The sequence below is a fragment of the Zalophus californianus genome, chromosome 5, assembly GCF_009762305.2.
Source record: "Zalophus californianus isolate mZalCal1 chromosome 5, mZalCal1.pri.v2, whole genome shotgun sequence".
Lineage (NCBI taxonomy): Eukaryota > Metazoa > Chordata > Mammalia > Carnivora > Otariidae > Zalophus > Zalophus californianus.
Genome location: NC_045599.1, coordinates 22,257,587 through 22,279,639, shown reverse-complemented (window position 1 = coordinate 22,279,639; position 22,053 = coordinate 22,257,587). Strand labels below are relative to the sequence as shown.

At 34.8% G+C, this 22,053-nt stretch overlaps 1 protein-coding gene across 2 annotated transcripts in view; it reads right to left on the bottom strand.

Annotated features, from left to right (window-relative positions):
• Window positions 1–1,197: 1,197 nt before the first annotated feature.
• SLC12A2 (solute carrier family 12 member 2) overlaps window positions 1,198–22,053 on the bottom strand; it is a 103,581-nt gene continuing 82,725 nt past the window's right edge. The window contains exons 18-27 of one of the 2 annotated variants that reach the window (XM_027604681.2): window positions 21,610–21,716; window positions 18,252–18,331; window positions 15,410–15,535; window positions 12,595–12,642; window positions 11,036–11,158; window positions 9,449–9,560; window positions 7,342–7,428; window positions 5,925–6,060; window positions 5,558–5,625; window positions 1,198–4,127 (exon numbers count right to left, since the gene is read on the bottom strand). In XM_027604681.2, the coding sequence (XP_027460482.1) occupies window positions 3,992–4,127; window positions 5,558–5,625; window positions 5,925–6,060; window positions 7,342–7,428; window positions 9,449–9,560; window positions 11,036–11,158; window positions 12,595–12,642; window positions 15,410–15,535; window positions 18,252–18,331; window positions 21,610–21,716 (1,023 nt within the window). In that variant the 3' untranslated portion in view covers window positions 1,198–3,991. The remainder of the gene's footprint in view (window positions 4,128–5,557; window positions 5,626–5,924; window positions 6,061–7,341; window positions 7,429–9,448; window positions 9,561–11,035; window positions 11,159–12,594; window positions 12,643–15,409; window positions 15,536–18,251; window positions 18,332–21,609; window positions 21,717–22,053) is intronic. The other variant, XM_027604683.2, reaches the window with a different exon arrangement.

The window sequence follows — 22,053 nt, the reverse complement described above, 5'->3', positions numbered from 1 at the left end:
TCCATTAAGAGCAACAGGACTTAGATCTTTAGGTATTTTAGTCGTCTACAAAAACAAGTATGTCAAGTTGGTTAACCCACCAACACATTCTGTGTATCTACTACCTAAACTAGCTAAACTAAACAGTATTTTCTGATGAATGTTTCCCAGGATTTGTGCCATCTTTACTCAAACAGTCAAGCATTAAATTACCACCTATTTGTTCTGAACCTACAAACATCCAGTTGATACGTAAAGACAGAATTGTATCAGAAGCATTTATCTGTTCTTCCTGGTGAAGGAACCAAAAATACTGCTGGCTGGAAGGTGAACTCCATCCCTGTTTTGAAAACCACTGGATGCTCTGATACTAGGAAATGCCACATTCATAGCTGCCTTTGAATTCTCTTTTAACTCACCAAAGAAGTCACTAGCCTGAATAGTAGGATTATTGGAAAATAAGCAAGAAGCAAAAAGCATGCAATGGACACTTACATTTCGTTTCAGATCTATTAAGCCAGCCTATAGCCAATCTATCTCTAATTGGAATTCGCATTACCTGAGCACACACTCACTAGCAATATTGGGTGACTAGTTTGGAAATGGCCAGTCTGTCCCAGCCCTGTCAGTTATGGATCAGGCAGCAGTGAGTGCGTAATAGAGATATCCCTGGGGATGAAAGATCTGGGCTCTGGGCCAACATTCTTCACTGATTTACCACAAGACCTCGGAAAATTCCCTACATTGCTCCAAGTTGCTTTCCCAAGAGTGAGAGAGAGAAAAGTAACTGTCCTGGATATATAACTGTCCTCACTTACTATAATGTTCAAATGATAAAGTGAAAATGTTTTATAAAACTGTAAATCAGCTTAGCCAAAAATCTTCTGAAGAAAAGACAGAGACTATGGATCCATTTTAGTCTAGTATCCTCATTCCTAAATGCATGATTTGGCCCAAAAATAATTTAAAAAGAATTAGAAAAGTAAAATCACTTTTTAAAAAAAATCAAAACGAGCTGCAATCCACTGTCAAGTATCAATAGTGACTATTTCAAAGGCTTAGGGATAGTGCACAATTTCAAACAACTTTCTAAGGCATGAATATTAAAGGTAAAAGCCACTAAAAAACTCAGACATTCTGAAATAACAGTTATATAAACAAGGGTACATCACAAAGTTGCCACAGCTTTATAAAACAGATAAAATAGTAGACATTAAATAGTTTTAATGAATCCACTTCCTTTATTGCAGTAACCTCTGTACAAAGCAGCAACTGCAATACTCAACGTTAAAACATTAGAAAAGCATTTGTGTGACAGTTATAGTACAGTATTATCAAAATATTACATTTTCAAACTTAGTAGATAAACATCCACCAGAGCTCAAATCTTTAAATTATTTCCATAGTCTTTAAAAATATGTAATGTCAGAAAGCATATAAAAAGAATGTAAAAGGAAACCTAAAATACAAACGAAATAATGTAACAAATAAATATCTGATTTAATTAACCATTAATCATCAGCTTAACACCACCATTCTCTCCAAACCCAATGAGTATTTACCTATAGGAATAACGAACTGTCAAATGCCATTACATATTTATTTCCAAGTTATCACCAATGATTAGAACTCAAAAAAAAAAATTTGGCATGAAAATAATCAAATTCAGCATAAACAAAATAAACTAGAATAGCTTCAACACTAGCTAGCATCTCTCAGAATTGCTGAAATTTATTAGAGTACTACAACAACCTTGAAAATTTTGACCTGGTGTCTAGTGTTAAGTGAAAGTAATGCATTTTTTTTAAGTGAAAAGCTTCTTACATTATTTCACAGACAATATTACCCTCCCCCCATTATGCATATTTAGATATACTTTATGTACTTTATACACATATGTATGATGCATGACATTTGGTTCCTGCAGTACAGATCACAATGATGGTTTCCTGAATGGGAAAAATTAAAAAAAAAAAAAAATAATAGTAAGTGTACCTGTGCACATTTCAAGATAGCAGCACTCAGTTCATGCCCTATTATCCATTTAAAAAGTTCAAACACGGTATTGTTTACTGAATAATATGACATTTCTACTGTCTTTCCCCCAAAACACTACAAAACCTGCAATAAATGGAACAATGCTGTGAGTTACACTGTGGGAAAAAAAAAACAACCTGGAAAAACAATTACTTCATTTTAACGTTCTGAATTCCAAATTATTATCAAATCTCCACTTTTCTATTCATTTCGTTTATGCTCACGCAGCAAAAATACTGCACTATCGACAACAGTAGTGATATTAATGATATCTATCAAGATTCATGAATTCTGCATATATTCTTCACCACCAGAATGTATACCAATGAACTCACTGAACAGTACTGTAGAGGATGCGTTCTCCATTTCTCACTGAACAGTAACTGTGTGAAGTTACATGCCCTTCAAATGATCACCTTTGTTCTCCATGAAACCTGTATCTCTCAATCTAATTTTGAACTTATGTTTACTGAAATCAAAAAATGTTAATCGAATGAATCTTGATCACTTTAAAATGCAAAAAACCAGCAACATAAATGTCATTATATATACACATATGCATCTGTGTATGCATATACACATACATACACACATACAGATATGTAGACATATATCCCTTGAAATGTTTTTAGGAAATCGTTCCTTGAATAAAAAATGAAAAACTTCACATTAATAATTGTATATAAAGCTTTTAGTAACAGTACGTACGCACTGTCAAAATTTTACTAGTAGACTATGATGTCAAAACAGACATTCCAAAAGCACAAACTGGCAGTTTTTCTTAACACAAAAGTTTTAAAGTATTAAGAATGGATTAAATTTAAATGTTCAGAATAATCTGTTCAAACCTGAGTATATTAATTAAGACTAAGTGTACTGGACAATTGAATGAATTAAGCCTAAAAACATTTCACTAAGAAACCAGTGGTCCATTTAACCATTTGATGAAATGCTAAATATTTTAATGATTTATAAAGAATGTGTACAGTGGAATTCCACATATTGTTTATTGAAATATTCCACTAATGACACTGCTTTGTCTAATTTTCCTTGAGAAAAATCTTTTAGCATTTCTTAAAAGTCCCTCAAGATTTGAGGAAAACTAGAAATTAGGACAGATCGCTCTTCTAATAGATACAAATGATTTTGAGGACTTAGGTCTAAAGAATGACAACGGGATTTTTCAGCCTGGTATACAGAAGTACTGAATAAATCTTCAACCTTCCCTAAGATTTCAAATAAAAATACAAATAACAGCCAATTAGAGATTTTAAAAAAAGAAAGGTTTATTGGGTCTTTTTTCCCTACATCTACATTTTATATGTACCCATACAAACCTAACCTTGGGGTCACTTATTGGCTACCATTTTTTGTTCTGTTTTTTTTTTTTTTTTTTTTGCATTTTTCATTAACTTGCCCTAATTCTCACCTTTAGTATCTAACAGATACCTTTATAAAAGTAATAGAAAACATACAGTACTCAACACTAACTGGTCAATGGAAGAAGAAAAGCAGTGTCCATTTCATTTTAAGGTGGGAGAGACTAGGAACGAAAATGACAGCTGAAGGCAAAATTTGACATTCTATAGATTTATAAAAGAGGATATATGGATGAAATTTGGTTAATTTCAGAAGGCACCTCAAGGCTAAAGGCTTTTTGTACTCCTTTCATCAATCACAAAATAACACACTTTTATTGCTATTCAAGTAGCAAAGGAAAACTTTACTCTCGTGAGCTTCAGTCCAACAACAAGGAATCATCATCATTCATTAAGATTGAAATACAGAACTGACTAAAACTCAAGTCTCCATACGCGTATCAGTGGAGCAACTTCCCTGTGTGCTTTCAAATTAATGAAAAGGTGAAAGAAAAGTCACATTTCCCCATTGTGATGTTAATGTGTCTTTGAAGATCTCAGTGACTTCACTAGGCACTCAAGTACCATCTGGAGGGCTGTCCACTGTACTGGGGCAGTTAGGAATAGAAGGTAAGGACACTCTGATGATTTCCACGGACTAGGAGAATTGGTGGTAGGTTTTTTGAGAGAGCTTCTAACCAGGCCATATAGAGAGCACTAGACACAGCACCTTTCCGGGCAACTGGAAGGCTCCTGGTATCAAAAAGAGAAAGGAAATTAGGCAATGCATTTAAGTTGAGAAAAATAAAACACAATAAAAATTATATATTGAGTCACTAATAACAGTAACTGAAGAGTACCGTGGTTACACATTATTTTGGAGGCAGACAAATTGTGAACATGGCGTAGCAAGGACTATATTCATCACTCTTCCCCCTTTTTCATGTTTGAACAAAAGATTTTTAAAATTTCATCTAATAACAGAAATGAACATTTCTATTATCTGCAACACATTTGGTCTCTAACATTAAACCTTCCATCCTCCCTTCTTCAATAAGGACAGAATTCTTCTAGGGGAAAGGGATGTTTCTACCTAAATTAAGAAAGCAGAAACCACACATGGATAAATGAGATTCAAACATAATTAATTCTATGTATTAATTTTAAACTTCTATCTCCTATCTTCTTTCATTTTTATCTGTACGTAGTGGTAGTATAACCAGCTGCTCTATAGAGTGTTTCTCTCTAGATTTCTAGGTTTTAACATCTTCCATTACAGATATTTGATCAGCAGCAGCAAAACTTGAAATTTCCTGTATTGTTTTTTGTTAATCAAAATAACAATCCTTTGGTATTGCTTTATTTCATCATTTGTCATATTTTTGGAGGCCTGAGCTTTTTTTTTTTTTTTTTTTTTTTACCTATTTAAGGACTGCGGCTCCATGACGGAGAAAATTTGGGTTCAAGTAATATGTAGCTAATCTGACTTTAGTGAAAGGAAAGCCAGATAGCGTCTATATCCAGTGGAGGACAGAATGTCTGTCTGTCAAGTTTGTGTGTGGAAATACGGGGGTGCAGATTCTGACGGGAACCATTTTTTAAATTTAATCCCCAAGATAACTTGATGGTATTATTTCTATGAGGATGTTGCCCACGGTCCATATTTTCTTTTTTTAAGGTTTTATTTTTTATTATTTGAAGTACAATCTACCCCCCAATGTGGAGTTCGAACTCATGAACCCAAAATCAAGAGTCAAACGCTGTGACTGACTGAACCAGCCAGGTGTCCCACACCTCACACCCCAGGCTCCAAATTTTAACTTGAGGCCCTCATACCCCACATAGGCTTAACAGCTATGCTGTAGTGTCCTTCAAGCCAAGGAATTTTTTTAAAAGGTGGGAAAAAAGATAAAGGAAAAATTCTAAAATAAACTATTAGGATAAAGAATTACTTAGATTCATATAAGCTTAAGATTTTTGTTTTTCTTTCCTCCTACCTTAAATGATTTCTCCATATGCTTAAAGCGAAATGTATTAACAGAAGTTTTGTTTTTTCTTCCTTATAACTAACTGTTAAGTCATTACTGGGGTTTATATAGGTTCGTACTTGGTATGGAAACCGATCCTAATTGCATCATCATAAAATGGATGCTCAAGAAAACCTCAGTGGATGCAGTACTTACATGACAATGATATTAGCTGTACTTGAATGTTCCTTCAATAATTCATTTAACCTGATCTGCCGGTACGTCTGCAATAGAACAGGACAAAGTCATTCCTGGACCATTTGGAAAGTGGAATTTAGTGCAGTTCATAGAAGTATAAGTAAACAAAAAGAAACCAGAAGAATTTTGCTATAATAAAAATATCTGTCCCTTAATTTAGAAAAGAATTAATGATTTATACACACTGTTCACATACAGACCCAACTTAGAGGAGACACACTGGTTCCTCCCGTAACAAATGACAGTTCTTGATACTTACGTCTTCCTTATCTTTTTAAAAAAAAAATCAATGGAATATTAAGGAAAAGCAGAAGAGACAGAATACCTTGGTCTTGTAGAGTTCAAGCTCATTGTCGGTTATTCGCCATGGCTCATCTTCTTTCATTTTATCTGCAATATCTTGCTCTTTGTCATCTTCATGAAGTCTGTATGGCTCAATCATTTCATCAAAAGCTACAATACTTGAAAACAAAACAAAACAAAACAAAAACCCAGAAAGAATACTGACCATTAACCTCAATTTGAATTCCTTAACACTAAGATCTCAAATGCTAAATTAGAACTTGAGAAGTTAGTGTTTTCCATATATTATGCTCATCTTCATACCCTAATTTATAACCATCACTTCGGCAACTTATCCAGAAAACAGCAATCGCTAGTTTCTCAAACTGATAAGAAATTTAGAACTGTATTCACAATAATAAAATTGCAATTTCAAGGGCTCACACTCACCTCTCTGTATTTACCCCCTGCTCCTATGCCCACCCCCTTCAACCTACATAAATTTTCATCACAGTAGCTAACATGATCCTTTTGAGCAATATGTCAAATTGTATTGCTCCTTTACTCAAAATATTCAAGAGTGTTCCTAGTTCAAGTACCCATGAATAAAAAGAGTAGTAGTAGAAAAGGTACTAGAATATTCTGAAGAGAGGAGTGGGGAGATATTGAACATTTAAGAAGATGCAGAATTAATCTCTAGATCCAAAGATACTTAATAAAAGACAGTAAAAGAACACCAAAAATATTCTAATTCTCTATGAACGTGAAAAACATTTTTCAGTATCAAGTCTCATATAAAGTTCCTGGTATATATTATTTTATAAAAGGAAACAAATCCTTCCCTGGTCATAACCTTACAAAGCATACCTTATTATTTTCTATTTAAATCTTTGTATCAGCTTCATCATTTATTCACCATTTATTTGAGAATAATTAAAATTATGCCTGGTAGTATAAATATGCACATAATTATAATATCCTCTATATACCATTTTCAGGTGGACTATTCCATAAGTATACTTTTCTTTGACTCTTGAGAATTCTGAATGCAAATATTATATAGGCAAATTCTTAGATTCTCCTATTTTAGTAATAAAGCAAAATAGTAAGAAGTAATACATAACATGGGGTAGGGATTGAGTAGTGGTAATGAAGATAGGCATGAAAAATCAAAATTTAAAGAACCATGTGGAATTTCTGTGGCATTAGGATTTTCAGAAATTACTTATACAACAGTAGTTGAATTCTCTGAAAACTGAAAGCCCTTTAGACTTACTTTGGTATCTGCTATAAGCATGCCAACCGTCAGTGCCAGATTAAAAACAGTTGACTTCACATATAACTAACAGCAGGCAAAACCCCAGGTAATTAGTTTAGAATGATCTGTTACTAGAATATCTGAGTAGGTCACCCAGAAAAGGATCAGAAATCTGTGAAGAGTAATTTATCCAACAACTTACTTTTCTTTCTTTGGTTTAGTATTAATATCGCCTAAGACCATGATATCGGAGAAGTCTATCCGGAACTTGCTAAGCAAAGTAGCCATCCTAAAACAAAAGGAATAGCACTGAGATACACGAAAGCTGTATATAAGTATTTTTATTCTGTTTTGGGCTGAATCAGTATATCTGAAAAAGCATGATTTATAGGAAAACTGTCTCAGGTGCTAAACAAAGTCCATCTGAATTAATTCACATTGTACGTTCAACTAAGTAGACATCTAAATTCCCTGAGTAGAGACTCCTGTTACATTCTTTTACTTTCTCTGAATCTCATCTTAGTATCCAATAATGAATGGGTAGAGCAAGACATTAATAATGAAATCTGAATGGCAACTAGTTTTTAAATTTAATTTTTGTCACGGGGAGTGAGACAATCAGACCTCCAGTTCCAGAACGAACAAGCTGCGAGGCCGGAAGGTACAGCATGGGGCAGAGAGTCAATGGTATTTACTCGTGTTGTATGGTGACAGATGGCAGCTCCATCTGCAGGGAGCAGCATGACCCACAGAGGTAATGAATCTCCATGCCGTACATCCGCAACTAACAGAACACTGTGCATCAGCTCTACTTCAGTAAAGACTATTTTAGACAAATTACATTGGTAAGTATATGGATTTCAGCAAAAACGAGTAAACATTTGGAGGTTTAATTATTTTTGGATTACTCTTCCACCCATGAAGAATGCCTATCTCAAGGTCTAAATAGGACTTTTTGGGGCCGAACTAAAGCTGTAACTGATGGCAAATGAATTTCACAGAATTTCTGCGGGGGGAGGGGGGGGCTGGGCTCCAGTAAGCCTCTGAGTTTTCAGGAAAGAAACACCTTTTTGGAGGCATAGCAGCTGGCTGTGAAGCCTTGGCAGCAACAACAGAAGAGTGGAAACATACATACAGGAAAAGCAGTTAGCAAAATAGGATTCTATCTTTAATAGAAACAGTTTTCTAAATTAAGAAATTAGAAAACACACCAGCTACAGGTTTAACTTTTAAATCATTTCTAGTATTTCTTGCATACTTCTTGTTTGAGATAAATGGACACTCCACTGAATTCCACTATAGATCTACTACGTGTCTATGTGTCAGGGCCCACAAAACTCAAATCTAAGAGATGAAAATAAATATAAAACGAGCTCCAGGACACAGTGAGTGGACCAAGAACCCTGTTATTCAGGAAGGACGGGTAACAACTATGAGGAGACAAGGGTAAAAAAAAAAAATGAGGGAAGCTGTTATGAAGAAAGTGATAGCAATGCTGGACGTGAAAGGATGCAGTACTGCCACAGAGAAGGGAGGCAAGTGAAGAGCTATTTCTAGTAGAGAAATATATCAAATATGCACTGTACTATATCAAATATATATGCTGTATAGTAGGAAGAAGTATGAGTCTGAAACCACATGCTTATTTGGAGCAGGTGCAGAATTGTAAAATGAAGTATAAGGCAGAGTTGGGGGAACACGACAGACTTTCTATGGTATATAACAGAGAGGAAATTAAAAGTATTTTGGGCAGAGGAATCATATGATCAGAGCTTTGGTTTTCAAATGTGAACTCAGGAGCAGTGTGTACAATATATGCTGAAAAGGTCAGAGACAAGATACAGGGTACTTAGCGAAGCGCTGGAACCAGAACTAGAATGGTGACAGCAGAGCGGAAATAAAGACAGTGGGTGACAAATGGCATCCTGCGTTTCTGTTGTCTTCAAGTCTACAAAATGTATCTCACATACGAACATGTAATTTGGGGGCACATCCCCTGATTTTGTTTTAAAAAGGTGCTTAACATTCCAATGGTCCAAGTTTTTAATACTTCCTAAAATGTCAACATAGGAAAAAATGATAGGTATCAGTAACACTAAGTACCCACAACTTAAATGTGAAGACTAAATTAAAGAGAATGCAGTTTTATCCGTTTAACTAGAATTTTTAGCTTTAGTATAGAACAGGGCAACATGACTGACATTTTCTGGATTGTCTGTTTTATCCTATCAAATATATCCTGTACCATACTGTAATAATGAAATATATACCGTAGTAAGACAAATGCTCTTCAATTTAAACAGACTTACGCTCTCCGGTCATGGTCTATTCGATTTATTTTCCCACCAATGAATACTCTGATCTTACAGTCTTTCCACTTTTTCTTGGTAGTCAGAAGATAAGGTATCAGTAAAGTCAAACCTGAATCATAAAAATATAAAAAATCATTTACTAGATGCTAATTTCTCAAGTAAGAACTTTTCATTCAATGTAATCTCTAAAAACATGTTTACTACAACTCAATATCCAACACAATTTTTCTTTCCGTCCTTCCTTAAGAATTCAGTCAAAAAGCCATGAGGTAGGCCTGAACAAAGAGGACAGCCCAACAGAGCTGGGCTTTGTGAGGAAGGCGGTGAGATGGGGAGAGTGGTCCGGCAGAGTCAGGAGATCAGTCACATACAGGAGGAATGAGGGAATGAGAGAATTCATTGACCCTAACGGGGGCCAGGTTTCTCACTGAAGTGAGAAATACAAGAAGGGAGAAGCTGGACTGAAGCCCGCAGTGTTGAATTGGAACTGGTTTTCAATTTATACCTACACGTACAAACATATACGTGTATGTTTCTAAGACCCGTCCACTGAGAGAACCTGGGGGCGCAGGGACACCCTAGCAGCAAGCCTATTTAATGCCATGATCATTGTCCCTAAATACTATTCTCTACTAAAAGCAATCCGGGCTCCTTGGGTAGATGGTGATTCAATGGCTGGTGCAGGCAAAGTGCAAAAGTGAGCCTAGAACATCTCATTATATCAGAAAATAAAAAACGACTGGGAAATGACAAATGGACATACAAGTTAGCCTCCACAGGATCTCTCTGGCCAAATATGGGAACAATGTGAACATCAAAACAAATCATGAGAATGACAAATCATCTCCTACTGAATATAATGGGAATCAATGAATCTGCAAGGATAAAAATAAGGAGAAGGCTCTTCCTTACAATAAAATGCCAACTAATAAATGAGGAAGAATTAACAGGATTGGAAAATCATCATCTGACAACCACAAACATACCACACCAACAGTAAAACAAGAGGCAAAACTATCAATGGATGCTAAAGATGGTGGGTGATAGAAGTTGCAGTAACAATGGTCTATTTTATATAACCCCAAAGTACCTCCCCATCCCCTAACATGTGTAACTACACAAGGGGAAACGGTCACTTTTTATTCTCAAGATCTAGTGAAAACCACTTTACTGAGTGGACAGTTAACTTCACGAGTGATGAGGCAAATCAACATCATGTGCCCCCTGATGAGATACAGACAGAAGAGCAAGGCATCACTTCTGTGAGATTTCTACCAAAATGACATAACTTGAACCAGTTATAATGAAAGCTCAAATGGTACTTCAAATCTAGTGACATTCTAAAAATGGTCAGTCATATTAAAAAAAAAAATGTTAAGGTCATGAGCACACGGAATAACCAGTCAACTTCCAAAGTGAAGGACACTGAAGAGATAACAATTAAGCCTGACACCTGATTCTGTAACCAATCCTGTTGCTTTGGGGAATGTTGTCTAGGAGTGAAGCATACCTGCCATTTCTCAGTATTATTCTCACAACTTCAGTATTATGTAAAATTGCTAAAAAGCATATTAACAACCTTACCTCCATCATCAAAAAGCCACCAGACATCAATAGTATTCTTTCCTTGTTTTTTCTGAAACTGTGTACTAGCTTCAAGAAGCTTTTGGTCAGCTACATTTAAGGGCACAGTAGGGCCTTTGGATTCTAAAGGATTAAGCAGAAAAATAAGATGTAAGGGAGATAAATTTTCAAGTCCCTTTTGCTGAATTCCTATTGTTTCCTAACTTTTGTGTATTTAAATGTTTACAATGCAGATAGTTGTATACAGAGTCCATCATAAGCTTTCAGTTGTTTAAAATTTAAATGTACTTTAAAAAAATGGTTACAGATAAATATATCTTTACAAGAGCTAAACTCATCCAAATTATCTTGCCTAATTTCTAATAATTTGAAGCATTGTGAATGAAAGAGGATCATAAATACCAATCAAGAAAATTATAACAGCTAGATTTTAATTTTTGAGAAACCATTTTAGGCTAAGTGGACAAATTAAGTTTATGCCTATTCCATGAACATATTTCTTTTGTAATGTGGTTCCTCAATAATATGAAGATCAAAGAAATTTCTTACACATAATGTTGCTACTAGTAATATAAAAGACAGAAGGAAGTGGAAGACAAATGAATACAATCTAACGATTATCACAGTGAAACCTCCCAGTCTAAAGAAGGACACCCTCATCTTGACCTAACTTGTCCCCTCAGTATGCGATGCCCAAAGAAAAAGCCATATAATGACACATCTTTCTTTGAAGCACAGAAAGATGGTAGGAACTCCTTGGAAGGGCACCATCTGCTGCAGGTCTCAAGAACAAAATACCAAGGGAGTTCCCATTTATAGTCCCAGGAATTAAAAAATTAAAAAAAAAAAAATCAGCACTGACTCTATGAGCAAGCAAATGACTATTACGAGACTCCTACACTAAATTTTTAAAAGCAGGAATCCACAGGAGGAAACCTGGTCACTTCGGCAGGATGTGTCATTCACTTCTCATGCTGCCATGATGCACGCAAACATAACGAATGATTTTGCATGATGACATAATATGGCTGCCAAACCACACTGCTCCGTAACTCTCACCTCTATCTCCTTCTCATAAAAGTCATGCACGGGGTCATGACTGTGTATCTCCCAAACGCAGCAGGGCTGTGAGAAATATTGTAATTTTTGAAATGAAAAATATATTAGTATCAAAATTAAGGGCTTGGCTGGGAACAACTGATGGTAAAGAATGCGAGTGACACTGGCAAAGACCCATTTCAGTGTCTCTGCTTATCATCTGAACCATGCAGTTTAAATTAAAAAAAAGTAATATTGACATTCAGGGTTGGAGTATTTCAGAAATGCTATAATGATTTAAAATAATTTGCTTTTGATATAATACCTTTCCCTGGGATGATTTAATTTTTTTAGGTAAACTAAAGATGATTTTTTTTCTAATCTGCATTCAATAAATAACTGTAACATCACCTCGCCATGGAAATAAAAACTCAGGTAAAAAAAATAAAATAGCAGAGTTGGAGTTAAAGAGTTAACAGTATGAAAAAGGGGATTAAAATAAAATGATGAAAAATGCCTGCCTTTTTTCAACAGTGGTTGAGTTGGAGTCTTGCCATCCTCTTCCTCATCTAGATTATGTTTAAAAAACACAAAATATAAGTTAATTGCTTTTATATTAATAAAATAATGAAAATGTAAATAGAGCACATTTATAAACAAAGCACAGTATGAAGAGAGAGTCTGCGAAAAATAATCAAGACTGAAGATAGATATTTTCTACGCTGAGTGTTGAGGATTTTTAAAAAAGCAAACATATTTTTAGACCCTCTCCAAGAGGGCCACTGATTAACACTCACCCCTAAATTTTATTCCTATGAAATTGATAAAAACGTCAGCAGGATTTTTAAACTTTTAAACTTTCATACTTGAAATCAGTTGAAGAGATTCTGACCTATGGCTTACAGAATAGAAATAGGACATTAAAGACTGACACTGCAGATAATACATAAATTTTAATCAGTGCCACTGCATCGTGGTGCAAATGACTGAAAAGTAATTTTAGAAACATAATGGAATCTGGTATTTTTAAAAATTATTCACTTGAAATAATAAGGAATTTGATCAGAGACAGTCTTCTGCTTCATTTAAAACACCAGGTTATACAGGCCTACATAAATTTATATATATATATGTGTGTGTGTGTGTGTGTGTGTGTATAAAATATAAGCATATATATGTGTGTATGCATGTACTGGACCATCTGTATTTCAGTATCTGTAAGTATTTTCTTGGAGTTAACAGTTTTCCTAATCTCCGTTTTTCTCTTCATATAAGCTTCTTCTAGTTGTGTGAGGCACACAGAATTCCCGACTTGGACAGGAAAGAGTTCACTGCTCTTAAGTCAGTGGCTCTCAGGATTCCAGTATTATTGCTTTTAACTCTTTTTCTGACTATGTGAGCTTGAACTAGTTAACTCCTCACCTTCCTTGTTAGGAAGAAGGATGAAGGGTACCTACGTCTTCAGATCATTATGCTGCAAGCATGAAAGCACCCATCTCAGTGCCTAGCACAAAGTAAGCATTCTGTGTGCCCCAATAACCGAGACAGACATACCAAACATCTAGGCTTATATAATAATTACACAGGAATGTTTATAATATTCTGGAGACTTCTCAAATTATATAAACTTTTCTATGGTTTCTATGCTAATTTTGAAAATAACTGGCTAGACAGAAAATAAACACAAAATAAAATGAATGCTATTTTTGAACACTAATTTCTTATGCCTGTGATGGAACAAGAAACATTTCAATGATCACATTTGATTTTTATAGCATTAAATATTATTGTTCTTATGAAGTAGGTATTTGATACTGTCTTTGATGATAATAAACATATACGGGCACACTGTGTATTCATTTCAAAGAGCTCAAAAAATGTCAAGGAAATCCTGACACTCAAAAATGACTTACACTAAGGCATTTAAAAGTATTAAAGGTATTTACATTTTTATAATAAAAAGGCAAGTAGTTTCCCACTCTGTAAAAATACTGACTTCACAAGACTGTGACACGCAGTCATGAGCCAACGTATGGATAATGCCCACTGCAATGTGGGAGGCACAGAGTAGATGCCTGATGATTACTAACTACTTCTTTCTTTCCCATTCTACTTTTACCTATCAATTCCTAACAGATTCTGTAAAGAAAGGATCTCCTTTAGGAAAAAGAAAATGGCAGTGCAAAAAAAAAGTAGGAGGAAATGAAAGCATGTATACCATAAACTAAAAATAAATGCAGGAATGTAAGAACAGTTATCAAATCTTTATTATAGAGTTTTGAGATGAAAGAGGAAAAAAATGATAATCAATACAGCAAAGAACTTAAAGGGGAAATGGGTATCAACTAAAGCCTCAACTACCACTACTCTAAGCATACAAGGTAAGAAAGGAAAGCAATAAAAAGCAACAGCAACGCTTCTGCATAATCTGGAAAAGATCAATTTCAAAGAGACAGGATTTGTCCAAGGTAATCAATTTCAGAAAAAGAATGGTAATTCTTTGACAGGAATCAAACAAGTATGATATGGTTTGATGATTTACAGTGCAGATTTTTCCTGTTGCGCGCCGGCTGGGGCTAGGACAGATGGAGATACTGGGCTGATCAGAGGTAGGAGAGTGAGGGTGGGAGAGTAAGATTTGGAAGTCATCCCTCTTTCCGTCTCATAAACATGACATAGGTAGATGGATGAAATTATCTGAAAACCTCATGAGATTTAGAAACCCGTGTGTGGCTTAAAACCAGGGGTAATATGTCTGCAATTACAGCCTAACAGTTCAGTAACCAAATACCAACAGCTCGTTCCTTCAAGAGACTAGAATGAGGAATAAAACTGCATTTGATTTTTTATTACATGGTTTTACTTCAACAACTCCAGGCAGTAGATGTAAAAAATATTCTGAATATCTTAACACATAAATAAAATCCCTGGTATTTAAATATCTTGATTTATAGAAAAATTAGGTAGATTATTTTTATCAATTTCATTCCTTTCAGGGTTATCTTATTATGCTCTATTGCATTACTCTCAAATTATCACATTTCTTTCCAAGTTCAGATTGAACCTATGCTTCAAGCGAAATTGCGCAAAGAATAAATAAAAACATACAAGAACATATGAGAGTGTAATTAACTGGCATGTTTTCTGTTCTACAATCTACTTTAATACCTGAAAAATAGCTAGTCATTTTGCAGCCATCCATTTTACCTTATCAACTAGAAATGAGCGGTACTAATTAGAGAAGGGGTTACTTATTAAGACACGTTATACAATAAAACCCATTTCTCCCAAAATTAAACATTACCATGAATAACATCTCGTCTGAATAAAAATTACCTTTGTGTGTAACAGCTTTCTCATCAGATGGTTTTGAAGTATCTAAATCCGATTTTTTACTATACTCCATACTTAGTACCACATCCTTGACGCCAGGAGATTTCTCTTGTGATGACAATAATTCTTCTATGGACATGAAAAGTGATCAAGATGTTATCTAAATCTTCTTTTAACCATTAATGAAAACAACATGGTATAATATGAATTAAATGACAATTCACAACAAAGTTTATTATGAAATAGTAAGTTTACAAAAAATGATTTCTTATGTGAACATATGTGATCATCTGTTTTGAAAGGACTATTCACTCAAATATCTTGAGCCATAGCTAAGCAGCAGACATTTGAATCAGGTGCTGGAGAATTCATAATGAGTGAGATTCAAGGAACTTAAGAATGTGGTAGACAAACGAATGATGTATGAAATGTGAATGAACTCTACTCTCAAAGTCATTTACACATGTAAAAACTGTAAAATGTGACAAATGTTCACATACATGTTAAGATGACAGACAACACTGAAAAATTATACTCCGGACTAGAGAGCTGAAGCCAGAGGATTAAGCTCATGGTAAAAGTACCATTTCTTCATTTTTATTTTTTTAAAAGATTTTATTTATTTATCTGACAGAGAGAGAGAGCACACAAGTAGGGGGAGTTGCAGAGGGAGCGGGAGAAGCAGGCTCCCTGCTGAGCGGGGAGCCTGATGCAGGGCTCGATCCCAGAACCCTGTGATCACAACCCGAGCCAAAGGCAGATACTTAACCGACTGACCCACCTAGGTGCCCCCATTTCTTCACTTTTAAAGTACTTTTCCCATTTTCTATCTTTTGGGAAGGAGTTAGTAAACAGTTAACTTCCACCATAAAAACATGCATCACAAAGACAAACACATATGAAAATGGACCATGCACACATAATCCTCATCGCTGATTTGGGTGTATCATGAGAAAGATCAAGAGAAACAACATTACAAGAAGTACCAACACTATGCTAAGAACCTCACAAGCTGTGTCTTTACAACAACCCTTATGAAGTCAGTATAGTTTGTTTTTGTTTTTTTTTTTAAGTTTTATTTAAGTAATCTCTACACCCAATGTGGGGCTCTAACTCATGACCACAAGATCAAGAGTTGCATGCTTTCTGACCGAGCCAGCCAGGTGCCCCAGTGATGATGTCTGAAGAGATGAGGAAACAGAGGCTTGGAAGTCGACAGATACGCCCAGGCTGAAAGACTACCGTACTAAGAGAAAAAGGTGGGATTTTCAAAGGAGATCTGACTCCAAAGCCTCTGCTCTTAATCCTGTGCTGAACCAAATTCCTGTCTCCAAATCCTGATGATGAATAATAAGACCTCCAAAACAACTGTCATAATGATTATAAACACATGAAAACACTTTCTTAAAGTTCCGGTCACATTCAAATCTCAATAAATTACAGAACTATATATATAATTTATTAGTCAAACTGTGAAACTTTTGAGAGTGAAAGGGAACGCTACTAATTATGCAGTCTTAAGAGGTACCCTAAACCTCAGTCACTGGTAGTGCAAGAGAGAACTGAAACAGTGTTTTGCAAGGCCTACTCCAGAGGAAGAAAATGCATTTTCAGCAAGCCATACTTTTGTGTTACATGGATAAAGACTTCAAAGCGTTCCTTTCAAAACTGCACAATACCCTTAAAATGGTGGGAGGAGGGGGAGGATTACAACTGTTTAAATACATAAACAGATGACAAAAGTTCATGAAGTGCCACTCAGCTATTTAGGCTTAGCTATTTTTGATGATTTAGTTAATTAATTGATAAGTGTAAAATATTAGGTATGCAATTTTCTTCAGCTTATAATATTTGTTAAACTACTAGAAAATCATTAGAGGGTATGGAATTTTCCACAGTTTTTATTAAGGTGGGCAAAAGTAAACAGTACACCTTAATTAGATTTTAAGCTTCATCTAAAAACATTTTTTTTAAATGCTTTGAAAATTACAAAGTTGGAGAAGAGATTAGTGTCAGGGATTAATGATGGCAGAAAGACAAAGAGCCTCTGGGGGCTTAAAGGGGTAGCACAAGGGAGATCTTTGCGGTGATCGAACAGTTCTGTATATTAAATGTGGTGGTTACATGAATCAACCACATGTGTTACGTGGCAGAGAACTCTACACATGTTCATGCACACATGCACACACAAGTGTAAGTAATACTACTGGAATCTGAATAAGGTAGGTAAATTGTCCCAATGTCAATTTCCTGGTTATGACATATAACGATAGATAGCAAGATGTTATCATTGGGAGAAACAGATGAAGGGTACATAGGACCTGTCTACTATTTCTAACGTCTTATGAATCTATAATTACTTCAAAATGAAAAAGTTAAAAAAAATGATTCATAATTCATAGGGTCTTATCTCTAGACAGAGTAAATGCTATCACCAAGTTTAGTTTTTCATTATTAGTACAACTCTGTGTAAAGAAGCATGACCTTCGTGAACATGAAAATGTCTGATGATTTAGCAGTTATTAACATTTTATCCTCTATTTTATTTATCATGTGTTTTTACAAATTTGGCCAATCTAAAACCAAAACTAATGCTTGTTTCTCTTAAGCTTTAGATGATTTAGACTGAATTTTATTCTCTCTGTTAGTAATCACCAGCCATCATCCAGGTTGGTACAAACTGGTGGAGCCAAACAGATCTGATCTTCGTGTGCCACACAGTAAGGACATGACTGAACTGACGGTGAATGTTAAAGTTACTGAAGAATATGTGAGAATGACATGTAATTTTCTAATAAAGTCACTTCTATTTTTAAACTAAAAAACTTATTCAAGCAAGATTTACCTTGTCCTTGAAGATGAGATATATCCAGACCCTCTTTTAGGCGGATAACCACTACTCCATATTGTATGTCAAAGGCGTCACTATAAGAGGGAGAAAAAAGTTAAAAAAAAAAAAAAAATCACAAAAATGTTTGTGTCTTCCTCTATAAAATGAAGGCATAAGAGATGATTTCTCTTTCAGCTTTACATGTCTGATTTTTAAAATATGCTTTTAAAAATACAGTGAGGCCTATATGATGTCGGTTTCAAATCCTGTATCATTCCCTTACCTTTTTTCTGTAATACTCTTAAAAACATCCTAAATGTATATCTTTGTAGTATTGATACTCTACCTACACCAGCCATTTAAAAACAGTGCCTGTACTAATATCACATCCTATCAGAAACAAACTAAAATTATAGAAAAATAATGTCAGTTTCCCACCATACTTTATTTAGGCTTATACCCTTAAAGTCAAGATAAATACATGAAAACAAAGAAAAGACATTCTACTGAGAATGCGAACAGGTTGGACAGTATAAAGGGATCACTTCTGAAAGGAGTCAGTGTAATTTTTTTTTAATTCTTGAGCCAGTGTATTTTAAAGCAATTCTTACATTTTACAGAAACGGTTTAATAAGTAGTCCAAAGATTTTATATGCATTTGTAGGCATTATTCATATATCCTTTTTTAAGTTTTTTAAACACACATGGGACATCCTATAACACACACAAAATACATTAAAACCCCAAAGACAACTCTAAAACCACACTTCAGTGCTGGAAACTTTGTTGAAACCATGAATCATGTAGATCCAAGATCTTCTCAAATCTACTGCAAGAATTACAAATTCCTAAACTTCAGGTTGTTCCCCAGAGTGTAACAGGCTTAACTTTTATCTTTCATTATTATTTTTACTTGTTCTAGCAACGAATATTCATTATATACAAAAAAGTGATATATTATCTATAGTTATATGTAACAAAAAGAAAATCCTAAAAGCTGGAAAAAAAATCAAATTTTGGTTCCTACTGACACACAGAAAAACATGTATCATTGTAATAGGTCTTTTATTGGTGTTTTGGTGTTTTGTTTTTTTTAAATCATGGGGAGACAATTTTGGCCTCATTCCTATAATGAATTAACTAAGGTCTAAAGAGATTCATTGGAAAAATAAATTAATGGACATATTAACCTACCCCGCTGTATACTGAAAGACCTAACACTAGCGAGGAGTAACTACAAGTATTTAAAAAATAGTTAATAAATCACAAGTGAATTAAAATCGATTTGATTCAAGAAAAGCCAAGGAATACAGATTCCTGAGTTTACTTTGGATTAAAATTGGTAAATGCTTTTGCTATCAACTATAGGGATTTCTATAAGCTATTTAATTTCTCTAAGCTATAAAAAGTGATTTGGAGTTTCAGACCTTCCATGCTATCACTAGGCACAGTAAATAAAGTAAACCTCAATTGCTCAAAATATTTATAATCACAACCAAAACTAAAGTGTTACAAGATAAAAGGATAAGCAATATCATTGTTTTAAAACTGCCATCAATCTCCAACGGCCCTGGAAACCCGAGAGCATTATTTTACCTATCATTTAATTGCTGCCTGCTGTACAATACTGAGAGTAACACTTGACTCTCAAACATGCACGTCAGTTCCTACAAGGTCAGAGTCAGAAAGAACCCTTTCTTCCAGTGTTTCCCTATGAGCAACTACAACTAATAGTGTAAAAATTATTTGCAAAAATGTCGCTTTTTCTATTTTCTATGGTAATTATTCCATCTCACTGGTCTTTCATCTTGAGAAAGAAAAAGCATAGCCCGTGGAGGATGGCCCACATGACTTAATCTTTCTTCTACACTGTCCTTCCTTTCCAAATCCCCAAATACACAAAGTACACAGGTCAGATTAGAAAAGCAGGACGAAATCATGCTTACAAAAAAGTAATAACCCCAAAGCCAAAGAGCAGTTGCAGCACCTGAAGAACCAGCAGAGTCTTAATTTTACTAAAAGCATTTTAAGAATTAACTTGGGAAAACTTATACATTGTACACTTTACTAATCAATATAAAGAGATGTTTTAAAAAGGACAGTATGACATCTGGTTACTCCTTCAAAGTTATTTCAAGGTAGCTATGAAAACAAAACTATCCTATGTGATACAGGTAAGTAATTATGGTTCCAGCGAGAGTTCCAGTAAGGGAAATAACTCTTGTGAGTTAAGGGTAATCAGGTCAAACTTCGGAGAAATTAAGATTTGAATCTGGTCATAAGAGCTACTTTGCCAAACACAATTTTTTTTTTTTTTTTAAAAAGGACAATTGTTTGTACATAAAGGAATACTTTGTAAGAACGAATGAACTGTTCTGTTTTACCAGCAGCTGTAATAAGAAAAAACTATTCTTCAATCAAGAATGGTAGTGTGGGGCACCTGGCTGGCTCAGTGGGTAGAGCATGTGACTCTTGATCTCCGGGCTGTGAGTTCGAGCCCCACGTTGGGTGGAGAGGTAACTTAAAAAAAGAATGGTGGTATGATGGACTCTTAGCTATTGAGAATAGAGGGTTACCAGAGGGGAGTCGCGAGGGGGAATGGGAGAAAGAGGGGATGGGGATGAAGGAGTACCTTATCACGATGAGCACTGAGTGATGTAGAGAACTGTTGAATTTACTATATGGTACACCTGAAACTAATATAACACTGTATGTTAACTATATTGGAATTAAAAAACGTAAGCATTTGTGGATTAAACAGATACGTTCATAAAAAATCAACTGTAACATAAACAGACTAAAATCAGAAAGAAATAAAAAGACAAAGTAACAAAAAGAATAAAAAGAACGCATTAGACAATCCATACAAAGGCAGCTGAAGGCACGTAAAACAAAACTATGCTCTCTGATAAATAGCATTCATTTGAAATACCGCTAAGAAGTGAAGAGCAGACTCAGAACTTACACTCAAGAGGGTAGAAAAGCAAAGCATGTAAGCACAATAAAAAAAAGAAATGTAGATGAGCTAATGCATATATCAAACAATTAACTGCAAAATCAGTTTCCAAGGAGAGCAAACCAAAACCTCTGAGGGTGATATCGGTGATATGCTTTTCTCAGCTCCAGATAATATAACGATGTAACAGAAGGTGAGAGGTCTGACAACCCTGGGGAAATCCACTCAGCAATAGCTATAAGGATATGAGAGAGCTTCCTAACTTAAATGGGAAGCCAGCTGATTCTTTTTCATTCTTATGCTTCTACTAGAAGAGACTAATATGAGAAACAGCCTTTACAAACCAGTGAAGGCTTCAAAAAACCAGTTCAAGTTTTCATTTTCTGAGCCAAGTTACTGTGTTAAAAGGATACTTACTGAAATATGTTTATGTACATATCCACATCCCTCACATCTGCTTGCAACCAATCTTTCTTAAATCCGAGGACGAGTGTGTTTGGCTTCATACGCCCAAGACCAGCAGCCTAAAATACAGGAAAAACACAACTTTGAAGATATACCATCCAGCAAAATATTTTTTAAAGGATCAAATCCTCCAAATGGACAGGCTATAAACATTTTTAAACTGTACACCCTTAATAAACTATATAGATTACATTGATCACATATTACTTATGCTTAACCATATACAAAAACTGAAGATAAATGCTTTAAAAATTCTAAATGGACATTTTCATACTCGTATGATTTGCCAAAATTTCTGTATTTTTAGTAAGAAAAAGATAATAGAATATATCTAATCTTTCATAAAAATCATAATGATACAGTGGTATTCTTAAGTAGCTATTTTGATAGCCATTA